Genomic DNA, 20,652 nt, shown 5'->3' with positions numbered 1-20,652 from the left:
TAAATTTTTTTTGAGCTTTTCGTATCATTGCCAAGAAAAAGAAGCCAATCCAACACAACACTAGACTCTTAAAGGATGATTTTTTTGTAAATGTAAAAGGTCTGAATGTTAAAAAGCCCAAAGTCCACAGTAAAGGGAACTATTCTGCCTGACATGAAACACTGCTGGTGATGAGGCTCCTGAAACACCTCGACATTGGCCCGGCCGATACGTCCATCATCCTGTTGTCACGTGACATTGCGATGACCCACATTTGCTTTGTGCACTCCTAGTGGCAAGTCCAGGATGTCCATGAACAAAGCCAGCTTAAAGAAGAACGGAAGACACCATTTCCTGCACATGTTGGAAGTATTTGATCAATCACAATAGAGTGGCCCAGATAGCCGATCTGACCAGACTGGGTTTTTACAGGAGGGGGTCTTAAAGAGACAGGAGCTAAGGTACCTGAGAGAGAATGAAAAGAGAAGCTGCAGTAATGAACAGTGTGAGGAAATAGATTTTTTTCTGACCATTAGAGTATTTGAACCTTTTGCAGTAATAACCCAAATTAGAATTATCAACCTGAATATGCATAATATGTTTCCTTTAAATTCTGGACTCTGCTATAGCAACACAACGAATAACATACAAATACGATTGTGTATACATTTTGTATGTACTGAAGTTGAAATGATTTTAGATAAAGATTTGTGTGGCTTTGAAACTTTTACCAGTATAATTTCAAACTGGATGACCTTGATGTCTCCCCTATATCACTAATGTAACTTCCATGAAAGCGGACATTAAACTGTCCGGAACTTCCACTATACAAAAAAATTACTTTTTTCTATAGTAAGACAGATCACTCAGCTTAGTAAAATGAAGCTCTGTTGACTCGTTGTTATTACTTTTCAAGTGCAGTTGCTAATATATTATATAAAGAATTGTGTTGTTTTTACATTGCTTTACACTTTTCCATAACTAACAAGTCAGCTATTCTGATGCATGATTTTGTGACAAATCATCAAAATAGATTAATGTTGTCTTTTGATACATTTTTAATGAATAACGATTTACTGTAGCCACTTTCAAATACAAAAATAGAAAGATCTATTTAATTAAGTACACACCATGGAAATTATAACATATATAATTAGGAATCAAAGATGTACAGCAGAAATAAGATGGAGAAGATGTACTGAATACTGCGATTACACAAACTAAATGAAACGTCATCTCTGACCCAACAGAGAAGTTGAGTTGCATATTAATTTGTTTTAACATGCATGTATGTGCATTTATAAGAAGGTGTCTACATGTGGATATGTATATGTATATGTGTTTAAATATGTATATGCATGTATATGTGTATATATGTATATGCACACTTTTTCTTTTTCTAATCAGCTATCTTTTTTCTTTAAAGGCTGAATGGGCCATGGAAGTCTCTTTGTTTAACCCTCACATATTGTAAGACAACATCTATCAATGAGAACAAGGTACAAGCATGGACGAATATATTTGATAAAAGTAAAAAAAGAGAAGCTTGTGGATGACAGGATGTGGCATCAGGATCCTGGCTCTGTAGTAACTGCACTAACAAGAATTGTTGTGGGAATACACTTCTTACCTCACCTTCTCGGTGAGAATTGCATGACATATTGATAGCGCTCTCATATCTGAGCTTTAATTATGGCGTTTAAGCAAGGAGAGGATTCGCTCAACATTAACATTTTAAGTGGAATTCAATGCTTGATTTGGAAGTCTTACCCAATGACTGGCAATGAGCAGATACAATTTTAACCTCATCCAAAAAAAACTTCAGTCAACCACAACAATGCATCTCACAAACACACAATGTAGGAAGGAAGCACATACTCGGGGGCTTTAAATGTTCTGTGTGTATCAACGTGCACTGCTGTTTGCGCACACAAAAGGAGGAAACAGCCTGCAATGCTTTCAGGATGTAGAGGAGGAGAGGAGCTTCCAGGGCAACAGGGTGTGCTGGAGGAGGAGGAGGAAGTAGGTGGTGCAGGGAGGTGTCAGGATCAGGAAGCGAGGATGAGCATCATCTCAGAAACAGCACCCCAGTGAGGTGTCAATCACACACTGGCAGCAAACGGCCCTTCATCCCAAAGCCATGCACTATTGATTTATTCCTCCCTGCTCCCTCTTTATCCCTCATCCCTCACCATCTCTGCCTCGCACTCTTTCACTCCTGTACCGCTTGTCCCTGCCATTCACGCTGTGCGCTCTCTCACTTTGGTTGTCTCTTGCTGTCTTGCTGTCTTGCTCTCGCTGCGACTGAAAAATACAGAGTACACACAGAAGTCAAGCTTCCTCCCTCGCCATTTTTTTTTTTTTTTATCTGCCTTGAGACTTCTGCTGTCATTATTTTACCATAAGCCTAGCGCATGCCGACACAAAAATTGACATTTGTGTCTTGGCTGATTGACACGCAGCATTGAATTCCTTTTCTCTTATGGCAACAAACACACACGTGCCCATAGACACAGAGGAGTGTGCCAGAAAGACACAACATACAGTTTGCTCGACTAATGAGGGGAGGAAAAGAAAGTCAGTGGAAGAAAGAGGTGTAGAGAGAAAAAGGCTTAACATTGTGAATTTGCTTCCCTGCAGCACAAGGCCTCCAATGCAGTTAGTAGCAGCCATGCCACGGATGAGGAGATGTGTGGATGGGGTATTGGAGCACTGAACCTTAAAGGCATCCCCCAGTGGTGTTAACATTCACAACTTAAATAACCAACAAACAAAAAGATACAAAGATCAGAAATGTCTCACGTTGCTGCTTCTTCTGTACTTGTTTAACTTGCTGACCGCAATTTCATGTTAAAATGCAGTTAACTTTTCTCTGAAGGTGTTTTTCAAATCAAATGAGCTACCCCCAGTTTCTTCATTTAAGATAAATTATTACATTCCATGAAGAAAAAAAAAAATCCCATTTATGTCCCCATATTCATCAGATAAGTGATGGATACAATTCATCTCCTAGCTGTTAATCTTATTAAAAATCTTCTCCGTGGGTTCTCTGACCTCCTTTCATGGTTTCATTTTGCACATGCGGTGAGACTGGCTGCTGTGCGAACAGGACTCGCAGGCATGTCCGTGATATCCGATGGCAGGGGGTAAATCGGCGTGCTACATCAACGTCCCCACGCACCAAGTCCCACTACCAGCCTTAACTCCTCATTAATTAGATAAATGCATATAGAGAGTGGGTTTCCAGCCCGGAGCGCAGAATTCATGCAGTTGCTACGACAACTTGACAGCTAACAGACTGGCTGCAGCGGGTGTGTGTGTGCGTGTGTGTGTGTGTGTGTGTGTGTGTGTGTGTGTGTGTGTGTGTGTGTGTGTGTGTTTGTGTGTGTGTGTGTGTGTGTGTGTGCGTGTGTGATTGTGTGTGTATGTGGTGTCGGGTCTTATTTTTACAGGCCAGGTGATTAACATAATTTGTAGTGTTGGGTATCAGTTGTTTTTTGGGGTTTAACTAAGCTTGTGCTGCGATGTTTATGTTGCCTTTAAACAAAGCAACTATTTCACCACAGAGCTCAGGCACCAAAATCTGCACTGGGATTCGATTTGGTTGGTTTGTAGTATCAGTGAAATAACTCCTGATTCAAAGATACATGCCATCATTAAGTTGTTTCAAGAGATATTTACCGTACAATTCCAAATTTACAACCTGCATAGAAATGTTGCAAAGTTTTTTTTTATTTCTGATTTCCTGTCTTATTTATAGTTTTCAGATTTTATACTACTTATCTATATAGGTATATCTAGGTATAGCTGAGGTCAAAGACAGGGATGGAAAGGCATGAATGCTAATCGGTTCTTTTTGTCCTCCATAGAGAACCATGTACTGGCTTCACATTGCCAGAGATTCTTGTTATTGTGTATTATGTACTAGATCATCTTTTTTTGATAATCCACGGTTTACCCTCTGGTTTTTATTAGTGTGGCTTCCAGACAGACTTTTTGCAACACACTCTGCACACTACACACTTGAAACTACACAAGCACGCCCTATCACCTATCCAGTTATAAGCCTGCTTCTCCTATTTGTATCGTGCTGTGAGGAGAACCCAACTGGCTGTGTCTGCCTATGTGTGTGCATGTGTGTAATTGTATGCAAGTGTGTGTGTGTGCTTGCTGCGATGTAAAGGGAGCTCTCATTCTATTTGCTGCTGAAAACGGGTCAGTGCGTCTCCTGGGTGAGCCGGACTGGAGCCTGCTGCTCACTGACCTGAGGCTGCACGTCTGCACAGGACTGTGGCTGCTGCAATGATCTCAGATTGTGTCTCTGCGAGAGGAGAGGAAACGGAGGCATGGATATGTCTGAGTTTGTCCTGAGCATTGGGCACACCGGGCTGCACCAAGTCCACGTCATGGATCTAGACCTTTCAGTCCCAGTAGTAGCATTTCACTATTTGTCTTTCAGGCACTTGTGCCATGGCAGAGTGGTTCATTAACTGTATGGTATTTCCCTGATGTGAATTTCTAGTTTTGCTATTATTGTTCTTAAACATAACTAATTCATGCATTACATCCAGGGCAGAGTAGCATCATGCTAGGGTTGGCATTATATGAAATGCGGACCAAAATGTCACAAGCGATTACAGACTAAGCGGTTTAAGAGATGATACTACACACTTTGTTGCAAAATGTGTTGTTAGTAATGTTGAATTAAATGTAAAACATGTGCTTATAGTGTCAAACCTATTGAGAATCAAATGGTCTTCTTTGGTTGCATCGTGACAGCAGAGCATTAGAAACACCTGCAATTTTCCATTGCTATCTATTTACTAAAATGGCTTTTAGACGTGCACTGGACTGAGGATGTGGCTGAATGTGAGAACACAAATGTCTGGTTCAGTGGCTGTGGACATTCTGCAGAGTTTTTTCTGCCAGCTCCCTGGTGAAAGAATGCTGAGAATGAGGATTTACTTTGATTGAGTGGGCAAGTTGATTAGGTTTCTTACACGCGACAGATGCAAAACAGAAAAACCAAGACATCAACCCTCACCTGAATGCTTTTCCTAATTTTATGTGGCTTGCAGAGTCCGGGCATGTGCATTTTGATTCCCTGTAACACCGTCATGGCTCACATGACGCTCAGTAACCTATATTTTTCAGACTTTAATTCAAACTCTCTTGTGTGACTAATGTACGATACCTTTCCAGTCTGAAAAGGTTGGTTGGTTATAAGTGAAGGTCTCGAAGTGAATCAAACATCAGTGCCCTGTATATGTTTCTCAGAAATTGTTGGACCAAACAGAACATAAATCAAACTTCAATGTTTGTTCACTTCAAAGTCTGTTTATCAGTGGTGGTTGTTGCTGAAGTCTACATGTTTGAAGATGGGAGGTAAAACCCGGGGTGTAGCATTAGGGAAGTGAGCTGACCAGACCTCCTCATCTCTGCTGGAGATCAGTGGCTCCAGGCTGCAGCAGCTATTTGTGGTTAAGTTTCATTGTGGGCAATGAAGGCACTGAGTTTTATCAAAAGAAGAATGAGATGTTCTTTCTGACAGTTTTAGTAAAAGAAAAAAGCCAACAACATTAATCCAAAAGAGAAAAAAGTCATGCAGTAATTCAACTTTTCTCTCAAGCTTGTTCTTAACTGTTTCTGTCCCAGAACAGCTCTGATGAACAGCTTTTAACACATTTGCCCATGGTCGGATGAAACCTCTTTCTATCATCATCTACTGGTTCCCAGAATTTGTGTCTGTATGTGTGTGGCTTGCATACAAGTCAATATTAATAACCTTTGAAAGGCAACCAGCCCTGGGATTCCTGAACGGAAGAGATATTGTTGATCACAGCAACAGTACGTTCACGACAACAGTGTGATCATGGAAGGGCAATGAGAACTCATTCCTCAGTTTGGGTTCTGTTTTCTGAAGAAAAAAAATCTGCAACCAGCATTACCGCAAGCCAAGCAAACAGCCCGTTCCAAACAGGCACTGTACTAGTTCCAATAAATACATTTCCACAAGCAGCCAAACTTTCAGTACACAAATGTTGCCGTGTGAATCATCAAATAAAATACAGGTATGTATACTTAATGAAGGTGCTATTGCTGCAAGATTTCTATGTAATGATTTAATAATTTTTGGGCCTTTTGTAGAAAAAACAGGTGATGTTAAAGGTTCAGTGTGTAGAATATACTGACATCTAGTGGTGAAGTTGCATGTCGCAGCTGAATACCCCTCATCTCATCCTTCACTTCAAAACATGTAAGAGAACTAGTGGTAGCCTTCAGTTGTCACAAAAAGTCAAAGGTGTTTAGTTTGTCCAGATTGGACACTATAAAAAACGTGCCGGCCTCCGTAATGACGACCTGCTCCCAATGTAAATATAAAGTATAAACATTTCAGAGAAACAGTGGGTATAATTTAGATGAGACACACTAGTGAAAACATCACTAGGATTATTTTATATCCAATTCCTGCCGATAGATCATTTTAAATCGTACACACTGAACCATTATATATCAAATCACCTCTTAAGTATTTGTTGCACAAAACTCAGATTTATGCAAGAAGCAGCTTGGCATCATTACCATTGTTGCATTTAAAGTGACTCAATAGACATATTATTACAAACAGCATTCAAATACGTTTTCATAGAGGGACACACAGACATTTGTGTCCCTCTTAGTCAAATGAGTAAAATGTTATAATCATTAGATAATTCTTTTTGATAAGCTTGGCTACATGTTTCCCATACTGTACTGTACAGTTTTTATCAACTGTTAATTTTTAAGGCCTTTTTTGTTGATGTTCAATGCTAAGCTAAATGCTAAAAACCTCTTGGTTGTTTCAGTTAGGATTTCATATTCTTGCTTCAATAAAGCCCAGCTTGTATTTTTCTATAGAAATGATGGAAGTTCTCCTGGAACCTGCAGCTCTTCAGCTCTCACTGCACCAACCTGCTCCCATCTCAGAGACACTCAGACAGCAATCTCATTTCAAATGTTTTTTCATAACCCACATACAAATATTATACCTGGCTAATGAATGGCAGTACTGATGATCCAGCTCTCCTGTGGTGACATGTTTTCCTCCACTTCGTTCCGCAACAGTAGCTCATCTCTTCAGCGGCAGCAAACCGTGAAGCGGTCGAGCTGAACACGGCGCCACATGTTCAGCTGCATGCCAATGTTAGAGTGACAGTCAAGTGGTTTCCAGACAATAGGAGGCCATTGCTTAAAATGGGAATGTAAATGATGTGGAATGGTCCCCAGTAGTAATGGTCATTTTATTTGTTTCTCTGAGCTGTACCAGGATATTTTAAAACATACCAAATGGATTTTGACAAAATCCATATATTTAATACAATGTTACTGAATCTAACACATAATGAAGTTAATCGTTTCTTTTTTGCCTATATTTATTAAAATGAAATAATTATTTAATGAAGAATAAGTGATACTTAATTCAAATGCCTAATTTACATCTCCATTAAAAGCAATTTTACAGAGCTACACAATGTTAAAACATTGTGGTAATATGAAACTTCTATGATTCTGTTGTCATTAGTCTGACTGATTTACCTTTTGCTCAATCTCAGATGTTCATTGATCTTTAAGTTTTTGGTCAAATTTGGGCAGTGGAAGCAAGCTATTCAAAATATAAACATATCTCCCTATTTGGTTGATTAGGAATGAAATGATCAACTATTTTTCCTATTGATTTATATGTAGATAAATTGTTTCGATCAATTAATTCAAGTGCATTGCATAAAAAGAGCCACCACACCTTTTTCATCCTCTCTTCAAATGCTTAATTTACAAAACTCAGTGGAAGAACGGGACATGGGCAATGAAAGAACACTTTCCATTTTGGCCTGGATATGGATTTGATTTTTTTCACCTTCTTTGACATGTTTTCGTACATTTCACCAATTTCACAGGAAATAGTGGGGGTGGGGGGGGGGGGGGGGGGTCGAGGAGGGAGGACGGAACTGGAGGGAGTTCCGTTCCTGTCTGGTTTCCTGTCCGTGTCACTGCATCTCACATGTGAATGCACACCTGACACATTTTTGCTCAGTCTGCCTTTAGTTGCTTGGCTTTCTTTGCCTTTCCTTTGTGTCAATACTCCAAAGAATCGATGACTCATAAAATAATGTGTATTTTTGCTTTAAGCTGCTCTCTTCTATTATTCTTCTACATCCCTTCACCTGTCCTTGTCTGCCTCTCCCAATAGGATGCGTTTGAAGTCATGGCACAGAGCTATGAATTCAGCGAGATTGAAGGCCCATGTCTGGCCTTCAGGAGAGCTGCTTCGGTCCTGAAGAGTCTGCCCAGTGTGGTGGGCTCTCTGGGGGAGGTTCAGGATCTGCCCTGCCTCGGAGAACATACTAAGGCGGTCCTAGAGGTAAGGCCTATAGAGCACTGTCAGCCAATCCATCCATATCATGTGTTGCTGAAACAATTGTGTTTATTAACCATATGAGAACGTTTTTTTTAATGCATTAAAGTGCTAAACTCTTGTCAGCCTCTCACAGCATTAATGACTGCAAATCTTTGCTGCCTTCTGGGTTTGATTATTGTAATGGAAATATTATGGTTATTTTACTTTTTTCATTTAATATTTTTGGAGCCTCTCTAATCCATGATCACAGCACTTTGGGGCTTGTTCTACTAAAGGTTTGCGCCTGTGAACACGTGTGCAAACTTTATTACACCTGCAAAAAAACATGCAAGCTGATCAACTAGCGGAGCACACTGAGGACAGCGTGCAGAATAACACTGTCTATTTAGTACTTTCGCCTCAATGAATATGCATTATCGGGCGTTTCTACCCGAGTGGGCAAGACAGAGTAGATTCAAGCACTTTAATTAAGCAGACACATTGCGGTGATTGTGACTGCGTCTTTATTAATACATTTGAAAGGTAGGTGCTAATCGGCACAGCGTTGCACACAGATGGCTGCAGTTATTCTGGTGAGGAGGAGACGGCAGGAAGAAGACAGTGAGAATGTTTTTTTTTCAGAAAGTGAACTGCACCTGCTGCCAGTCAGAAACATCTATTCCACAGCCCCCCCCCCCCCCCCCCCCAACCTGGTTTATTTGCCTTCCATCTTCTCTTAATTTTATCATATTTTGATTTACCCAGAGCGTTTACTTTCTCCCTGATTTATATCTTTGAATTATATCAATATTCTTTGGCTGTAGCTCAACAACATGTTTGTTTGCCTCTTCCACTAACACCTCAAATTCCATGGTTTTAACTTTCGCTTTGCGTAGCGGTCACTCTGCTCTCCGTAATGCTCCATTGCGGAGACCAGTAACGCACGCAAAACACTCCTTCAAATACTACTGCCTCCCCCATGATTGCACCTGCTATCATTTGCGCAATCATTTTTAGTAGATCATCCGCAAAACGCCCATCAACCAAACGTGCAATCTGTCATAATACACACGCAATTTAGCACTCTTTATGTGGGATCTTAGTAGATCAGGCCCATTGAGTAAAGTCAGAGGAAGAGCATCTTGATCCACCACATATTTCTATCAGAACACTGAGTATATCTGCAAGGCGGCCACATGAAGATGTAAGATTATAATATTAATTTTGCAAAGACAGTACTTAACTCCTTCACTCCTTCAAGATTTCTCTTACAGTCTTCTGACAACATACCCTGGGACTGTAACAAGTTCAGGAGTTGACATAATTCTCATACAAGGAGAGATCTTAAATCTATTATTGCAAAACGTAAGGGATGTTGTGTTTACTGTATGGATTACCTGCATCACACAACTTTCTGGTCTCTTGAACTTTATTTTCACACTGTTGTGAAACTGTCTAAAGTCAGAGCCTGCCTTGAAGGGAGTCAGCCAATCTCAATAGTTTCAGAAAAATTGCATTGTCAGCTGTAATACTAAATGCAGTTGATGTGATTATTGAGCTCAAACAGTAAAAACTATAGAGATGGCTGTTTAATGTAGCAGTAAACCATGACCTTCATGGACTTTCACTACAGAGGGATATGAAGAGCTGCAACACTGACAGACCTGACAAATTTCACTGGGAAATAATAAAACTGACAACTTAGCAGTTTATTAAAGCCCTTTTCACATTTAATATTGACCCGCTTAATACAGTATAACAACAGTATATCAACAAACCTGATTAGCAGGAGTATGAGGAACACATCAATCCTTCAGCTATATGTGACTTACCTCTACTATACTATAGAGATAATACCTCTATAATTAATTATTATCTTTTTTTACAGAATAATTTGTTTTAAAATGTACAGTTCTTTAAAACCAATGTACCTATTTATATAATCATCAGAAAGTAAGTTAGAAAATACTAAGTGTTGAATAAACACATTTCTTTATTGCAGTTAGTTGAACAGTAAGAGAAACCATTGTTAAATACTGTAAATCCTTGTAAATGCGAGGGAAATGGGTGTTTGTAACTCATTTAACATAATATGTTACGACACAAAACATAAAACATGGAAATAACAAATGTAAAATCGCATGGACTTCACTGCAAAATACTTTTGAGGTTCACAGAGAGTAGGCCTTTATAACTGACATGTACACAGTGTGAGGAAGAGAGGCAGTAGCGAAGCTGGCAACATGTAGCAACCAGTTCTTTCGCTGCTGTAAGCCCCACTGATAGTGCTGGGATGTTTTCAGGTCAAGCAAAGCCCAATTTTGTCAACTAATTCTCAAAGAGTTCAATAGGCAATATAGGCCCCTTGATCTCACACACCTTGGAGAGGTTAGACACAACCCTGTCCCTGAATCCAAACTCTGCTGCACACTCCCAGAACATATGAAAACAACTACCAGTTGCTTTGAAGGGACAAATAGTATTAGTAGGGTCAGATTTTGTTTTTACTGAGTAAAGCATCCAATGTATTAGATACACGCGTGTGATATGTTTACCGAAACTTTTGGGCTTAGATCTGGGACATCTGTCCTCCACAGAGCAGGTACTGTCAGGGGTCTGTGGGAGTGTTGTAACAGGAGACCAAGCCCCTTGTGCCTCTAGTGCTGCACAGTACTTAATAAACTGAGTATGTGTCCCTGAAACTGCCCTTGAGGTCTTAGCTGCAATAAAAGAAAGAATAACTATTTGGCAGGTCGTACTTAGCACATTTGACATTGAATGATTTTTTTTTGATATTTTATTTAGATATTTTGATGGTGCAGTATTCCCTTTAAATTTTAGGCTTTTTAGTTTGTTTTCTGTCAAGAAGAGTGTAGCTGAATCTTTCTGAATCTGCACAAATATGCTCTCTGGACATTGAAGTGGAATTTCATCTTACAGAACTCATTTGCCCTGAGCTACTGAAGGTAAAAAAAAGAAGATATGACATAACATTCAATCTTTCAAAAAAGTATTAAGAATAGTTTTGAAATTTCAAGTCCCGCACAGACACACAAACTTGCCACACTCGATGCTCACACATGAGCACACATACTGACAGGCGTCACACAAACTTACTTCATCTTCTGAGGGAGAAAAAAGCCTCTTATTGGGTCACTGGGCAATCATCCCATCACCTACAGTGGAGCTCAGGGCAGACATCGTGGCAGGTTGTCAGGGAAAGTGTTGAAAAATGTTTGTTTGGAGAGAACGGTGAATCCCTGTAGGAGAAAACAAGGTGAGCCCTGCAGTCTAACTCACTGACACATTAAACCCAACACACACACACAGCGGTTCTCGGAGCAGGCTTCACAATCTGTCACATCTCTCACCACCGAGGCTGATTTACTCATCAAAATAATATAAATGTACCAGAGAGGCCAAATTAGCCTGCCAGTGAGTGACCTCTCCCTCTTGTTGTTCTTACACAACTCAGACGTACGCCCAGCGGTGAGTTTGTTTTTTTGGTTTGTTTGTTTTTTTGTGGTTAGGTTGTCTCTTTGAACAGATCGCGGCTCAAAACAAGAAGATGACATGACACGAGAAACAAAGTGAAACCAAACAGAGTAAAAACAAAACGCCTGATGTGCCTTTGAACATCGGAGTGACACTGTCAGCAGCGACTGAACCGCTCGCTGCTTATCGAGCATCCAAAGTGGGGAAAAGATATAAACCTACTGACATGAAAGTCTGGGAGCACTGAGGCAGAGTTGGTGATGAATAGATAGCATGTATTTTCTGTGTGTATGCGTGCGTGCGCGTGAGAGGGAGCATTGTGCACGTGAAGAAGTGCATCTCCCGCGGCGCAGGGAGTGTGTTGAAGAATTATCCTTGCGTTTGAGGTTGGCCTTAGCTGGAGGGTTGAAAAGCAGAGGTGGACGGGCGGATGCATCATTGAGCACTGGAGGCTGCTTTAATCTGCACTGTACTCACAGTCTAGATCTTAGGTTCACTGGTTCATTGGAACTAGATGCCATCACTCCATGCACAAGCTTGAAATGCAAATGCATAGTTGTTGTAAAGCACAAAGATGCAGGCTCATTTTTGACACTAACAACTTTAAAAATGTCCCCTCGGGGGATGGTGGGAATTAACCAGTGAACTGCTGTCTGAGTTTACACCTTCACATAATGAAGACAGTTAAAACTTGACCAGCAAATTACTTGGGCTCCGCTCAGTAAGGCAGACATAGTTGTTTCATAACAAACGATAAAAGCTGGGGAAAACATTACCCTGGGCTTTTTATGAATGCTATAAAATCTGTATTAATCCCAGGTTTCACAACAGCAGAGTCATTATTTCTTCAAAAGGAATGGAAATGAGAAAACCTGATTTCCGTGGAAACTGCTTGAAAATGTCCAGCAATTTGGACCAATTGTTAATCGCTGATGGAACAGAAACAAAGTGGAAAACAAGAAGATGCTGATTCCACCAGTGTTTTCACATCATTTACTTTTATATGTTGCAGGATATTCTTCAATATGGCCGTTCGTTTGAAGTAGAGAGAATACTGTCTGATGAAAGGTATCAAACACTGAAGGTCAGTAGATGAAAAATAACATTTGTGTGCTTTCTCTATTCTGGTGCTTTCAACTCGCTGTGATGATCGACATTTGCCGTCTCTTCAGGACATAAAGCTCTTGAACAACTTTAAAAGCTGACTCCTTCCGAGGAGAGCCTGTCATTTCAGAGCATGTCTTCTTGATTACGTCCTTACCTCGTTTCCTGCCAGCTGTTCACAAGTGTGTTTGGGGTTGGACCGAAGACGGCGGAGAAGTGGTACCGCAGAGGGCTGCGCTCATTCAGCGGCATCCTGACAGAGCCCAGCATCCATCTCAACCAGATGCAGCAAACAGGTACATCTACATTTCGCCCTCTCCACTCTGACACTCCACAGACGATAGACTGAAAAATACAACTTGAATTTGCTTCTCAGAAAAGGCCTACATCTCATTCAGAGCTCTTTTTTTTGGTTCTTTTCGCTCCCATAGGAGGTTTCTCATGTGATTTGTTAGCTGTAATGCGTTTCCTCTAAAAGTGAGATGAGATGTGACCAGCAGGGAGTTTACAGTGAAAACATAATGCAAAAGGCAGCAGGGGTATTTTTTAATAAAAACCAATGAATAGTGACTATGAAGTGGAATGCCTGCTGTGGAATTAGCACTCATCAATCAGCTGGGCAGAGCACGAACCAGAGCACTCCATGAACGCCACGTCGATGTGAGGCTGCTCACAGTGTTAAAACTTGTATAGCATGTTAATGGTACACGTTACGCAGGGGTGGGGAAACTTTCTCCTGCCAAATGTTATTTTGATTGCCACGCCTTCATGGGCTCTACTAAGTTATTGATTACATTTTGAAAAAAGTATCGCACTAACCTCTGATGATGATAGTTGTAACTTTTTGTCTTTGGTGAAGGATCTGATTTCCGATTTGTTTTAGAACAAATCTGCACCTTTAATAGTGAAGTCAGTAATTCCTTCCATCAGTCATCTAATGAGGTCTGTATTTCTTATCTTTCATTTCATCACAGGTCAGAGAGAACCACTGACATTTTTTATATGCAGTATCCAGTTGCGTTTCAGTATCTTCAGTATCATTCTAGCATCTACACAGCTGCAACAAGGCTCCTTCCAAAATTCTACTTGCCTGTAAAACATTGTCTGTGTCAAACTGATAGTTCCCCACAAATTGGCCTCACCAGTTTGTTGTTTACTTCAGTGAAACACTAGGAAACCGAGCTACTTGGGTCCAGACTGAAATATCACAACCACTATTGGCTGTGATGAAACTTTGTACAAATTTCTATAATCTCCAAAGGCCAAAAACTAATTTACTTTGAAAATCCCCTGAGTTTTACAGTTACACCAACCAAAAGGTCAAAAGTGTTTTTCATACCGGTGTAAACATCTAGTTGGTGGATTGGCATAAAAGTTTGTAAGGACATTCATAACCCCTGAGGATGCACTCTGCTGACTTTGACGACCTCCTGACCTACAATCATCAGGAGCTGGAAATTTGTGGTCTTCAGTGAAATGCGTCAATAACCACTGGATGGTTTGTCATGTATCTATAGTAAATGCCCCTTCAGGATGAATCACAGTAACTCTGTCTGCATCCCTTCACTTTAATCTAGCACCATCTTCAGGTCGGAATTTAAATGTATCCAGTAATTTGGTTTATGACCAACTACCATAGAATCTAATGTCATTCCCATCAGCCTCAGCTGTACTCTGAATTAAGGGCTTTTAGTTAGCATTTAGCTCAAAGCACTGTTGTGATGTGCAGCCCAGCCTCTCAGAGCTGCTATCATGGCTGTTGACTCTTAATCTTGTTTCCTAAAATTGAAGCGTATAATTAAGCTACTAGCTGTTTCTGTTTCACATCAGTCCATGTTCCAGGTGAAAATATAATTAACTCTGAAAGTATATGGACTTGAATCAAGGTGTTAGTCACTTAATATACGACCTAGTGATGGCGCTAGCTGTTAAGTGAGGGGGCGATGCAATAGTCCACAGAGATTGATAATGTCTGCACCAAATAGCATCAGTCCATGTCCATTGAGTAACTTCACTCTGAAGCACAAACTTCAAATTGCTGGTGTCACTGATGGATCATCAGAGTCATTGTCCCTCAATGTCTGTAGACCATGAATGTTTGTATAAAAAATAAGTAACAGTAATACCTGAAATAGGTATTATTTCAGGTATTTATCTCAGATATTATATCAGGTAGATATTGCAACTTGGAGCAAAGTGGTGGAGAGACCATTAAACTGATGTTTCTATACCTACAGACATTAGACTATTGCTATAGACATATGAAATAATCGAATTATTTAAAAACAGGATGGAGATTAAAGGAAATGCAGAACAAGAAGTTAAATTGGCAGTGATTATTCTCTGAGGTGATGTAATGCTCTAATCTGAAAGGCAACAACTGGGTGAACCAAAAAGCAGCTTCAAATGTGATAGAAATCAGTGGAAAACAATGATATGCAGCTTTTCATTTTTCTGCATCATTTGTTTGCTGCTGCTGAGGATGTTGCTGGATGTATATACCATGCACGTGGTGGTTATTCAAAACATTACACTGCAGGTTCCCATTCACTTTGGAACTTCATCCAATATTGTATTATGCTGACAGACATCTTCAACAAACTGGTCATAATCCATCACTCGGAACAGTGCGGACGCGGCTCCATGCAGAGAAATAATGCAATTCTCTAGACATGGAAAATGTGTTTGCACCTTGATCTCGCCACTGTGTTCTGTAAATCTTAAAAGAGCAAAAACATGAATCATCCTATTTGTTTTATTGCACCACAGACAGAAATATCATGGCGGTGTAGCTTTGTCTGCTCTAAAGGAAAGACAAGGAAATTGATGCTTTTTATGTCGTGCAGAAAAATGAAAAAACACAAAGTAAGATTCATGAAATCAACAACATACCCATCAATCCATAAACCTGACTTTAGCTCCGTCTCTGCAGTGGCTGGAATCCTCCTGTGTGTGCAGCAGGCGTGAGCCGGGAGTCGCCTCCTATCTGCCAGCACATCACACTTTACCTTGCTTTTAATTCACCATGACTCTCCACTTCCCCAGGGCAAATGGCTATGATTGATGGCTGACTGCCAGACTAATAAGCACATGGTCTTTTCCCTGCAGGTTTTCTGCATTATGAAGACATCTCCAGGGCTGTCAGTAAGGCAGAGGCCCGAGCCCTTGGGAACATTATTGACGGAGCTGTCCACGCAATCACATCGGACGCCATAACGGCACTGACAGGTGGCTTTCGAAGGTACAAAACGTGTCTCCTCCTTTCAGTGTTTATATGGGGCTTGAAACAGAACAGCATTTTCTTTTCTCCACTGTTGCTAACCTCATATTGGTTATGCACGGGGAAATGCAAAGATATGAAAAAAGTCTCAGGAGGTCTGCTTAAATCCCATGTGGCTATTTCTTATTACTTACTAGAGTCACAGCATGGATGACACCGTGTGTGTGTGTGTGTGTGTGTGTGTGTGTGTGTGTGTGTGTGTGTGTTTGTGTGTGTTTGTGTGTGGTCTGGTAGATGCCTTAAAGCAGTTGGTGATGAAATGCATCCTCCTGTTAATAATTACTAAATAAAATGAATTTATTTGACGTTTAGAAGTGCATATTATCCCAGGGTCTTGGTCCTCAATCATAAAAAATAGAAACACGAGTGCACAGGTCATTCGTGTTTTGCATTAGGGACGCTGAGATGCATTTCACTGTCAATCTCAGAGTGCATGGTGAGTGCTCTTGTAAAGCTACCTACTGAGTGTGACTGTTTGTTCACAGCCGGCGCCTCCCTCCATCGCCTGCTCTTTGTGTTGCTCTTTTTTTTTGAATGTGCAGTGCTTTGAGTGAGTTTGGGGCACTCTGCTGTGTGGTGTTGTAGAGATCCAGCCATGACCAGTGGCGTGTGCGGTAAATAATTCAAAAGCAGTCTGGCAGTAAGGACAGGCGCTTGCCTCTCAGCGGGGGTGACAGAGCTGCCTCAGCTCAGCTCGCAGTCTTTAATAGTGCCTGGGCTTTATGTGTTGGAAGGGGAAAGATCTCTTTTCTCTCTAAAAACCTTATAAATGTTTCACTTGACTGTGTTTGTTGTTTTCTAACATTTTCTATTTCATTAAATTTTGGTCCAAAATGATCATAGACCGACTTTTCAAAGTTATTTGGATTTAAATATGGAGCCCGGTGGATTTGAGCTGAACAGCAATTTAGCGAAAGCTACAATCTTAAGCTTTCATAACAATTAAACAAGTGGAGATGTGTGATCGTCTGTTCCATTTAGGTACTGATTATATATTTTATACAGCTATTCTATGTTTTCCAGTAGTACACAGGTTATAATGAGCAACCCCTGGTGGTTAAGGTGTGAAGGTATTAGTTAGATATTAGTTTGAATCATCAAAGGTGCAGAGCAGACTCACTTCATTCCAGCACCTGACACAATGAAACCTCAAACACACTATAAATCCCAGGAAAAATCTAAGAAATCATTGAATGTTGAATAGAGGTAGCAGGCAGCGATGACGGGAGCTCACCTCCGGGCTCTCCCACAAGGAGCAGGCTGCCCTTGCCTCTGGGTCTGTGGTGTTCACAAATAGGATAAAACAAAGAAATGTCAGAGCACAGAGCAAGTACACAATGTCACATACAGATATATACAGAGCTAATCCTCACACACTGCTTTGAATGGTGTGTAGTAGTGTTGGGAAACTTGCTTGAAAAATAGAATTTACTCATATTATGTATAAAAAAACATGACTTTACTTAATACAAAATGCAGAAAGTACGCGAGAACATCCAATCTCAACCGTTACATGGTCAAACTTCAGCGTCTTGATGCTGGGGTAGACATTAATTAGTGTCTGTGGTTATAGGTCCAGTAAGTAAAGATGGGATTTAAACAACACAAGGAAAGAAAAATCCAACATCTTTGGAAAGCCTAAATGGCAGCTGTAATGATATCTCATTATGCAAATAACTGCTTCTCAAGAGGAAAATGTGGTAAAAGAGATGAGGAAAGAGATTAGAGCATTGTGGATAGTTAACATGGAGAATGAAGGGGAGGACTTTGCAAGATTTATGTGCCAGGAGTGTGCTGCAAAGTTTAAAGGGCCTGTGAGAGAGCCTTTATAGCAAACTCAGAGCGACGAGGCAGACATTTACTTCATCTCATGTTCGGTGCAGGCTCGGTGAAGATTACGTGAGATCTAATTGGATTCATGTGGGGCTATAATGGAAGAATGATGACTTGTACATTATCAGTCAGTAATTTACTTTTATCGTGTTGAAAAGCTGATTCTCCAGACGTGGTTTTAAAAATAGTGGGAGGCGTGGCAAGGCTTATTAAAAAGTGCAAACAAAAAGTGCATTTGCTCCCTGAGATGGCAGCAGCACCACTAATAACCCATTAATTCTCTTCAGCGTGACACATCTGAAAACGGTCACTTCTAAAGTCCTGTCAAAGCTCGATTTAATTACCTATAATTTCCAGTGTGATGCAGAGTCTCTTATTAGCTTCATCTTTCCAGCGGATAGCCCTTGTCAAAAATGGGAATACACACACAGTCTATTCTACACTTCTTTAAATAGACACACTCGGGCTCTGGCTAATCTTTCATCTTCCGGATAACATACACAAAAAAATAACTCCCAAAAGTTTCATGAAATAAGCAGCGTTTTGGAATAAACTCCGGCTGTCAGCCACTTCAGAGGAAACAACATGGCGAGGATTTGTTGATGCCGCTGACATTATCCTCATTGAAAGGACAGCTGTGGAGGGCGGGTGACAATTATTAAAGCGGTTTTGTTGGGGAGGATGGGGGGGAGGGGGGGGGATTAAAAATAGATTAGTCTTGAGAACGCAGCTTCTGTCACCGCTGCGTGTGAAAGGCTCACACGGTGTCAGCGGAGCACTGTATTTATTTCAGTGTGAAGTCCCCGCTGCGGCTGCTATTTAACATCTGATCGTCTGGAATACGCCTCAAACTGACACTGATGAGGGGCCTGATGGTGTCAGCCTTCACATCCTCAAACTGGCTCTGAGTCCCCCTGCACTTTTTCTTCCACGAACAACATATTGAGATAAGCAATCCTTGTCAGTTCGGTTCAGGGTGTCATGGTTTTTCTAAACTAAGTCTATCATCAGCTTGCAGGCGAAAGCACAAACACATGCCGTCAGATAAAGAGAGATAGCCCTGGTCGCCTTTGCACACACTGCTTGTTCTCGAATATCACCTGGTTCTTCTCCATTAGCAAACTTTGGTAACAAGCGAGATGGAAGGTGAAATGCATCACGACAACCGGAGCTGTTTCTTTTCCCTGATCAGCTGCTTTTATCTGCTCTCTCACTCCGTCCCTCCTGCAGATGAACGCATTCAGTGAAATCTCCAGCCGCAGCAACACTCCCCACATCTGTATTATTCATACATGTCGTACTGTCGTCCACACAAATTTGTAAATAACCATGTATATTTGATGGGCTTTGTGGAGAAGTATTTAATAATTTAACATTTTCTCTCGCACAATAAAAAGAGCAGACTGCTTAAGTTCACACCAGGCGTTTAGAGATCTGCTGCTCTGCTCTGCTTTGCACTTAATTAGAATTAAAAAAAAAAGCACACTGGAAGTGTAGCGTTGCTGTACACAGTCCATCAGAGCTAACAATTTCTGCTGAATCTCTCTCAGCCATATCGCCCGCTGACAGAAGTGGGATGCCAAATGCTGAATAAAAGCAGTGTTGTGAAGGTGCACCGTTAGAGGCAGAGATGATGAAAAACACCCTCTTTGCTGGAGAGAATGTGCCTGACACGGTGTCGTCTAATTTCCGCTGAAGGGGGTTGAATTAGAGGAGGCACAGACCCGACACATACTAATGCTGCTGCGTGCTTGCACTCAGGAAAGAGCTGAAAAGTGTAAAACTGCGTGTCTTCATCTCAAACAACCACCGATTCCCATGTCAGCCCCTCACAAGCAGCCGTGCTTCGATAAGTCAGGTTGTTTTTAATGCTGATTGGAAGTAAACTGAATTTATGCTGATGGTCTCTTTGTCTCTCTCCCGCTGAGTTTTTTTTGCTATTCATGGCACACACATATGCGGTGCACTCGAGTGAGTTTTGCCAGCGCAGCAGAGGCCAGCGGCGAGATCCACTCAACAACTTGAGTGCCCTGTACGCACTGGAAGTGGTGTAGAATCTCGGCTTGGCCAGTTAGTAGTGTTGGAGGAAAGCTGCTCATTCAGCAGATGGGAGTCTGTGATGCATTCTCAAATAGCCGTGTCAACCAGTCAACTGATAAAAGAAGTGTAAACTTTTCACATAAAGGCCGACATGGAAACCACTGAGTATGAGGACAAGGGAGATACATGATATACAGTCACAGAGCAAATGAAATGACTGTGACTAAAGCACCATCTGCTGAGTGAACCTGTGAGCCAGGGACAGTCCGTCAGTGCCACGGGGGTACATGCTCTTTGCCACTCTCGCTAACCATTAACATTATCATGCCTTGTGGAGCTCTAATGGCTGTTCTTTTTAATACTTCCCTGCTCCCTGAATTAGCCACGGTGACCTTTGAAGCTTTCCCACAAGCCATTCACTTCTCCTTCCATTCCTTTAATGTTTCTCTCTCTCTCTCTCTCTCTCTCTCTCTCTCTCTCTCTCTCTCTCTCTCTCTCTCGCTCTCTCCCGCTCTCGCTCTCTCTCCTTCTCTCTCTCTCTGTCTCT

General features: G+C 41.1%; 1 protein-coding gene across 3 annotated transcripts in view; it reads left to right on the top strand.

Moving 5' to 3' along the window:
- The window catches only part of dntt (deoxynucleotidyltransferase, terminal), a 99,883-nt gene that overhangs the window by 27,465 nt on the left and 51,766 nt on the right, over window positions 1–20,652 (top strand). For all 3 annotated transcript variants that reach the window (XM_053435870.1, XM_053435871.1, XM_053435872.1), the window contains 4 exons: window positions 8,207–8,377; window positions 12,861–12,932; window positions 13,125–13,248; window positions 16,061–16,193. In XM_053435870.1, the coding sequence (XP_053291845.1) occupies window positions 8,207–8,377; window positions 12,861–12,932; window positions 13,125–13,248; window positions 16,061–16,193 (500 nt within the window). The remainder of the gene's footprint in view (window positions 1–8,206; window positions 8,378–12,860; window positions 12,933–13,124; window positions 13,249–16,060; window positions 16,194–20,652) is intronic.

Source organism: Pleuronectes platessa, chromosome 12 (genome assembly GCF_947347685.1).
Source record: "Pleuronectes platessa chromosome 12, fPlePla1.1, whole genome shotgun sequence".
Lineage (NCBI taxonomy): Eukaryota > Metazoa > Chordata > Actinopteri > Pleuronectiformes > Pleuronectidae > Pleuronectes > Pleuronectes platessa.
Note: the sequence above shows the minus strand (reverse complement) of the source record. Positions and strands in the feature narration are given on the sequence as shown.